The sequence below is a fragment of the Neovison vison genome, chromosome 5 (genome assembly GCF_020171115.1).
Source record: "Neovison vison isolate M4711 chromosome 5, ASM_NN_V1, whole genome shotgun sequence".
NCBI lineage: Eukaryota > Metazoa > Chordata > Mammalia > Carnivora > Mustelidae > Neogale > Neogale vison.
The window spans coordinates 45,731,734-45,739,826 of record NC_058095.1 but is presented as its reverse complement, the minus strand read 5'-3'; the positions used below and the strand labels follow the sequence as shown (position 1 = coordinate 45,739,826).

The 8,093-nt window shown below is 59.0% G+C and overlaps 1 protein-coding gene across 1 annotated transcript in view; it reads left to right on the top strand.

The window, feature by feature from the left end:
* Nucleotides 1–279: 279 nt before the first annotated feature.
* The window catches only part of ITGA3 (integrin subunit alpha 3), a 28,007-nt gene continuing 20,193 nt past the window's right edge, over nucleotides 280–8,093 (top strand). Inside the window, exon 1 of the mRNA XM_044248728.1 lies at nucleotides 280–744. Within this exon, the coding sequence (XP_044104663.1) occupies nucleotides 539–744 (206 nt within the window). The 5' untranslated portion in view covers nucleotides 280–538. The remainder of the gene's footprint in view (nucleotides 745–8,093) is intronic.

The following is an 8,093-nucleotide window of genomic DNA, read 5'->3' as shown; positions in this document are numbered from 1 at the left end:
GGGGCGGTGCTGCCCCTTTAAGAGGCGGTAGCGGAGCCGGGACCTTTTCTCTTTCCCCGGAAGGAAAGCGGAGCCCGGGCTGGGCGCGCAAGGTGGGGAGGTGCGGGCTTGGGCGTGGGGAGGCGGGGCGCGCGCGCAGGGGACCGCTCCCTCCCGTCTCTCTTGCGGTCGACCGGTCTGCGTTCCCAGATCCGCCGCCGAGCCAGGATCGAAGGCTACGGTGCGGCCAAGGGGGCGCGGCCGGGACGAGCTGGGGGCAGGGTGCCGGGTGCCGGGGGCGGGGGGGGGGGGGCCGTGACCCGCCGGCGGGGCAGGCGGGAGAGTAGACCCGCGAACCTCGAAGAGGAGTCTGAGAGCGCAGACCCTGAGCGGACGTGAAACTGACCGGGGCTGGGGGCCAGAAACTTCTCAGCGCTGCGGGGCTCAGCGACGCAGCCCGCCCGAGTGCTCTCCGGTGGCGCGGGGAGCAGGTGAACAGGTCCTCACTCCCAGCGGCACGCCCTCACGCGCTCTTGCCCCGGCCCCCGCCCCCGCAGCCATGGGCCCCGGCCCCCGCCGCTCCGCCTGCGTCCCGCGCGGGATGCTCTGTGCGCTCGCCTTGATGGTGGCCGCCGGCGGCCGCGTCGCCTCCGCCTTCAACCTGGACACCCGATTCCTGGTGGTGAAGGAGGCCAAGAACCCCGGCAGCCTCTTCGGCTACTCGGTCGCCCTCCACCGGCAGACGGAGCGGCAGCAGCGCTACCTGTAAGTTGAGGTTGGCTGGGGGTGGGAAGGAACGTAGGGCGGGGGGAGAGAGTGTGTGTGCAGGGGTGCGGGTGGATCCAGAGCCGAGTCGCAGGCCGGCTTCCAGGCCCGCGAGGCGCGGGCTCTAGTGAACGGGTATTAAGCGGGGCGGGGGGAAACCTGGGCAGGCCTTCCCTACCCAGGTCTGGCGGGAAGCAGAGGGATTGGGTGTGGGATGGGGTCCGCAATCCCTGGCAAGTGCTGACCCAGCCAGAACCTGTCTAAACTCAGCCCCTCAGCCCTATAAAGCTGTCTTGAAAGTAGAAGTGGAATCCCCGTTTCCTGAGCCTCCTCCCACGCCTTCGACCACGTACCTAATGTAGGAATACTTCTCTCCAGGGCTGGGACCTGGGGAAAACTGCAAGGTAAACACCCAGTGGATCCCTCTTCCCCCTTAACTGGGAAGAAACTGTGGCCCCCTATGTTTAAGCGCCAGGGCCTTGCCAGCCACACCCTCTGCAGATCCAGACTGGAGGGCCTTGCAGGCACTGGGAGCTTGATGCTTGGCGGGTGCAGGGTGAAGTGATGGGCGAGTCTGGGCCTTTGGAACTGTCCAGGAGCTTCCTCTGACCCCTTGAAGATGGGGAGGCAGAAGGAGCTGTCCCAACTCCTGCTTGCACTCCTGTCCCCGACCCCACCCCCCACAGGGGCGCCCTCCCACCAGACATCTTCCCTGCATTCCACAGATTCATGTTGAATCTTCAACCCTGAGTGTGTTTGTTTTGGTTTGAAGAGGGAAATGGTGTTTTTCTCTTCTGTTCGCCTTCCCGGACAGCTGTAAGGAGAAGGAGGGGGAACAGCTACCCGTAGGGGAGAGGAGCGAAGGAGATTGCATCCAGCTGCTCGTGTTTCCTATTACACCCCCACCCCCGCCACAGCCACCGGCCACACTCCTGCCTAGAGGGGCAAGTCTAGGTTTTAGAAGTTTCTCTGCCCTGGGCTCAGGTGCTGAGGTTGGCAGCTGGGGAAAAAAAGGCAGCTGGGAGAGGGGAGGCTATGGCAGAAGGGAAGGAGTTGGGACAGGTGAGGCAGGTCCCACCTACCTCTTTAGGCTGGGGAACCTATCAGACATCTACCCCAGCCTGGTGTCTAGCTCCACGAGCAAGAAGACAGGGTTTCCTACAAGGTGTATTGAAAGCTTTCCCAACTCTGGCTGGGGCCTGCAGAAACTTGAGGAAGCTTGGAATATCCAAAGTCCAAACTCTGCCTCAGTCTTGGCCTCTGCCCTGCTGGCCCAGCCCTGGCCCAGTCTACTTACCTACCTGGCCTCCATCTCGCTTTTGCAGAGGCTTAGGCCACCACACCCTTCCCAGCACAGCACCAGCAACTGTGGGCTGCCCTTGACCAGCCCTTCATCTTTTGGAGACCCTGAAAGTGGCTATCAGCCCAAGTTTCTGTATTGGCACTCTTTCTGCCCCAGCCCAGAAAAATAATTTTTAGAATTCTTTTTATTTTTTTTTTAAGATTTTATTTATTTATTTGAGAGAAAGAACAAGTTTGCACGAGCAGGGGTAGGGGCAGAGGGGAGAGCAGCAGGCTCCCCACCGAACAGGGAGCCGGATGCAGGACTGGATGCAAGGGCCTTGAGATCATGACCTGAGCTGAAGGCAGCTGCTTACCTGACTGAGCCACCCAGGCACCCCAGATTTTTTTAGACTTCAATACTGAATCTGCATGATATAAGACAACACAGTGGAAAAAGAAGGTGGGGAAATCGAGAGTGAATAATGAAAATCTGGAGTAGATAATGGCCTCTGTAAACCCCACATCCAACCCCCTACCCGCTATGTGACCTTGAGCAAGATATTTCCCTTCTTGGGGCCAGTTTTCTCCAAAGAGAGGTTGGACCTGGATCTATGTACTCTTTCCTGCCTCTGTTGGCCTATTAAGAAGAAAGCAGATGCTGGGGAGGGAGAACAGGGCCCTAAGTCCCCTTGCCAGTTTCTAGTCTTGGATCTGTCACTAATACCTGAATCTTAATGTCCCCACCTGTCAAGGGTGAGGGAAGGACAACATGCCTTCTTCATGAGGTGCCAGTGGGACTGTAGTGAGGCAGTGTGTGAACATCACTTTGTATGTGCCTGTGTCTCCGGGGAGCAGCTCAGGGCTCTCATGCCAAAGCCAGGCCCTTGTACCCATGGGTCTCACCCTAGATGGCTGAGCAGAGGGGCTTTACTGTTCTTCCTGGGCAGCTAGAGATCACATTAGGCCTGCTTAAAGCCCAGAAGGTTCTAAAACTAATGAACTGTGGAGAGGCAGGTAATTCTAGATCAAGTTCTGGGCCATTCTCTTGGGTAGCATGTCTCTCCCTGTGGTTCTCTATCTTGGCTCATCTCCTCCTCTCGCTGAATTCTGCCCCTTGGCCCTTTGGGAGGGCCAGCTGGGCCAGCTGGGCTAAGCTGCAGCCAGCTGTGTAGCCAGATGTGAACAGCTGTCTGAGCGCACAGTTTCGGGGAACCAACCAGTCAGGTATTATATTCTGTTAGCCTACAAGCCCTTTTGGAAAAGGGGGGAGGTCTCCTGGTCCTGAACAAACTTTTAGCCTCAGTTCATAGAAGGTCTGCAGGAGGTTGGGGGGGTGGTTCCTGCAAATACACGGAAAATCCTGCATCTGTGCGTCCTTCGGGGGTAAGGGGAAGGGAAGAGCACAGTTCTCATCCTGTTTTCAAAGAAGGCCTTATTTCAGAAACCGTTAAAACCCCAGGTCTTTATCTCGTTCCCATCGTCTTTATCTCTGGACCCGAGTTAGGGAACTCCCACATCAGAGTTCACCCCTACCCAGGCCCCGGCTTCCCTGTCTCGGGAAGTACGGGTGAGGAAGAGGGCCAAGGACCAAGGTGCTTCGGGCTTCTGGGTAGGATGTGAGCCCTGGGGAAGCAGAGGGACCATTCCTCTGGGAGCTGGTCTCTGCCCCCTGGGCCCCAGCACCTACTCTGTGGTTCCCTCCTGGGAATCCAGTTGTCCTGGTCCGGCCTGACCTTGTAGACCACAAAGATACCTCTGGAGCTCTCTCTCCCCTTTGCGCTTGCATGAACTTGAGGGTGTCTACGGAGCCTGGGGCGGGCGTGGCTGTGCCTCTGTCTGATGAGGTCATATCTGAGGTAGGCAGGAACCGGGCTTACCTGCCATGCTCTCCTAAAACATGTTTCCCTGGGCAGGGCAGGCACCTGGCAGCCTCCAAGACTCATGCTGGAGGAGATGGGCAGAACAGTTGTGGCTGCAGGCAGACCTGCACCGTGGAGCGCCCTGTTCCTTGGGCTCTCTCCAGCGACCCGCCCAGGACGAGGAGCTTTAAATGGGGCAGGAGGAAGGGGAAGCCTGACTTTTTAGAGAAAGAAATGAAAGGGGGTTGCCCCGAGCTAAGCTACGGAGGAAGATGTCTGTTGCAGCAGGAGGGATGGAGAATAGATAACAGGGAGAACCCCCCTCTCCCCACACTGCAGAGGATCAAAAAGGGAAAAGATACTAAGGAGCCAGCAAGAGGGAGAAGAAATGAGAAAAACAGCCTTGTTTGGGGCCAAGGCCTCTTTCTCCCGTCCTCTCTCATTCTCTCGCTTCCTCTGGCCTGTTGCTCTGGTTCTAGGGCTGAGTCACCAGGAGGGAGAGGGGGCTGGGTGGGCAGCGTCAAGGCGACGTAGGGGAGGACGGAGAGGCTGTTGTTCGGCTGCCACAGGAGCAGCCTCTAGGGAGATGGCTAATTCAGGCGGCACTTTGGGCACAGAGCTGGGACCCAGCATCCGAGGGCTGCCTGTACCTGCACCCCTGGTCTCAGCGCAGAAGCCGCGCTCGGCACCACCCACCCACCTCCAGGCTCAAGGGGGCAGGGAACCCTGAGGAGTGCGGCGTGGGGGCCTGTGGTCTCTCTGCTGGCCCCTGTTACCCTCCAGGTTAACTGGAAGCTTCCGAGGTGCCTCCCTGAATCATACAGGCGGATTCTCTGAGCATCACCCCACCCCAGTGCCCCCCAGGGAGGCTTCTCTTTGGGGTGAGCAGCCTGGTGCCTTGAATGCTCCTGGGCCCCATTCCCCAGCCTCCTCCGCTTCTGCCGTTTTCAGCTTGGCCGTTGCATTAGCTTTGAACCCTCCCCCACCACCCCCACCCCAGGAAGAATGATGGAATGGGGGTGAGGAAGTGCTTTTATGGAACTTGGAGTTCAAGGGCTCCCCAGAGGCCAGGAGGGGCTGTCTGGCTGGAGCCAAAGACGAGGCTGAGGAGCTGTCAGAAAGCCCTTGAGAGGTCATTTCATCCATCCCCCTAGTCCCGGAGGGGCTCAGCCCGGCTCCAGGAGAGGGAAAGTCAGATCTCCTTTCTTCTGTGCTCTAAGAGCTGGGCAGAGCATCCTGCTGGCCTCCCTTCTGACAGCTGCCTGGAGTTGGACTCACTGGTGATCTGGGAGGGGTCAGCGTTTGGACCCACTGCTCTGGAGCAGCCCCAAAAGCAAGCAGTAGAGGGGTGCGTTTGCATTCTATTTTCCATTTCATTTCTGCACCAGGAAGACCCCTCCCACACCTGGCTGTGGCTTGAGGGATCTGGACCTGACCCTCTGCACAGGCCTTCCCCCATCCAACTCCCAGTCCCCTGGCTGGGGACCCACTGGATCCTGGGCTGGGAGCCAGAGGGCCTTAAAGGGCCTCTGAGCAGGCCAAGTAGGAGCTAAAAATACCCCAGGGGGGTTAGAGGGGGGCTCCCCATGGAATCTCTGGGGAGGGAGGGGCCTGGGATGTGGGGCTGGAATTTAGGGCACCCGCCCTGCCCCACCGCCCATCAGTGGGCACAAGGCTGGGACAGGGTGACGGCCTGAGTGAGTATGGACGGCAAATGGATTGATTTCAGTCCCAAATGCTACTCATGGCTGGCTTTCCCTGTGCGGTACCCCAGGAGGCTAAGAGGAAGGGTCCCTCAGCCCACTACCTCTGAGATGAACAGAGCTGGGAAGTCACGGTTACCCTGCTCCCTGGCCACCCATGTCCCCACAGCTTGGTCCCCCCTGCCACCCAGCCTGCAGCTGGGGGACAGCAACACTTCCACTGCGTGTCCCACCTCGGAATGCAGCCTGGGATCCCGAGGCACACCTCGCCTCCTGAGGCCTGGACCTACCCCTTCAAGTTCATCGTAGCCAGTGCCCTCCCCCCCCGCCCCGTGATTCTGCCATCAATGGGAGGACTCCTAGGTCCCATCCTCCGCTCCCTCTAAACAGCCAGTCTGCTCTTTGCCCTCTGTTCCAGACTCCCTAACCACTCCTGCGTGCTTGGAGGAACACCTGGGGGTGACGGAAGTCCAGTCCCTGATGCCGAACTAAGTGCTCACATTGGCCATGACGTCATAGTCCAAATGCCCTTCTGAAACATGGACCCATTTGTTCCCCTCAGCAACCCTGGAAGTTGGTGGGACAGCCGCAGTCCCCATTTCACAAATGAAGCACTCACAGCTCAGAGAGGGAAAAGAAACATCCCTCCTGAGGAAGAACCAGGCCCTTCGGTTCTTTTCCCACAGGCTGAGACGTTTCCTTTCCCGTGGCTTTTGCCTCTCTCTCTCACCTGGCAGTCACTAGGGGGCGGGGGGACCTGGGTGGTCAGGCAGTGGACTCACCAGGCACCCTCTCCAGGCCAGACAGAGGGTGACTAACCGGGCCCGGGCTGCCACCCTGGCGCCCTGCCAGCCCTCCTGCCCGCCCCTCCTAGCGCTGCTCTGCTTGGAGAAGCTGCACCCCTGCCCCCAGGGACACTTCCCAGCTGAGGTTGGAGTGGAGAAGTGAGGCGCAGGCAGAGGTCCCACCCCCTTCCCAGCACCCTCAGGCAGTGCATTCCTGACAGCCAGTGGGTGGAGGCACCCCAGGTCCCAGCATGCCCGGGCCTGGCCCTGCCCACTCCCCCGCTGCCCTCACTCATGGGTCCCAGGCAGGAGCTGTGGGCGGGGATGTTGCTGTGCTCCTCCAGACTCTGGCGGGTAGCCCGGAGCCCAGTTCTGAGCTGGGAGTCTGGGGATGATGGTGGTGCCGGGGCCAGACAGAGGGGTACCGAGGAGGTGCCTGCCACCCAGAAGGCTGTGTCCGTCAGGATCCAGGAGGCCATCCAGGCAGAATGTCCACAGGCTACAGACAGGGAGGTGATAATCAGAGAGCAAAGGGGCTAGAGCTGTCTTGACCTGAGGTGCACAGTATTTGTTAAATAGGCTGGTTCTGAGGTTCTGCCTCCAGGTTCAATTCTGATGATCTGCGGTAGGCTGAGGAGTTTGCCAGTTTTTAACAAATCGGCCAGGGATTTCTTTTCTTTCTTTCTTTTTTTAAATAAATTTGATTTATTTATTTGACCGAGCGAGAGAGAGACAGCAAGAGAGGGAACACAAGCAGGGGGAGTGGGAGAGGGAGAAGCAGGCTTCCTGCAGAGCAGGGGGCCCGATGTGGGGCTCGATCCCAGGACCCTGGGATCATGACCTGAGCTGAAAGCAGACACCTAACCAGCTGAGCCACCCAGGAGCCCCTGGCCAGGGATTTCTGATGCTGGTGGGCCAAAGACCATCTTCTGAGATATTGCTCCCAGGCTGATCTGCCTTCCTGTCCTCTAGCCACCTGTCTGTAATGGGATGTGTGACCGGGGCCCTAGGCACCCTTCTAGGAACTTGCGGTCGCTGTCCCCAAAGATGGGTTCTGGGCATGCTGGGGGCAATCCCCACTCTCAGGCCCACCTGCCAAGAACTCAGCCCTGCGGCTCCATTGTCCACAAAGTGTCAGGTGCCCATCCCCTCATAGCTTGTATGCCTGTCTCGAGGGGGTGGTAGTCCTGTGCGGCGGGGGGCAGGGATAGACATCACCCAGATTGTTTAGGGGCCTTGTTGACCCCAGCTCACCTGGCTCTGCTTTCAGGGACACTCCCTGCATCCAGTGTCACCTTTCAGTGCTAGCCCCTGGGCCCGAGTCCTCATATAATTTAGAGAGGAAGGACCAATGCCTCCTGTGTCATCTCCCACAGCTCCCACCCCCACTGGAAGTTGAAAACTGCCAGGATTCCCCCAGTCATTCTCTCTTCTGGTCTGCCTTTACCGCAGAGGCCAAAGCACCCCTTCCAAAACCCAGATCTGATCATGTCACTGCCTTGCTTGAAACCCCCTTCCCACCCTGCCCTCCCCACTTCCCACCATGTTCCTGGCTCCCACCACACTTAGGGCTGTGCGGATCCTGAGTCACACTGCTTGTTCATGCTCCCTGGCCCTCATGCAGGTCATACCTTTGCCTACTGTGCCCTTCCTCCCTTTCTCCTGGTGAGCCCTGGCCGTCCTCAGACTCAGTGCCGTTCCTCTGTCTGTGAGCCTCC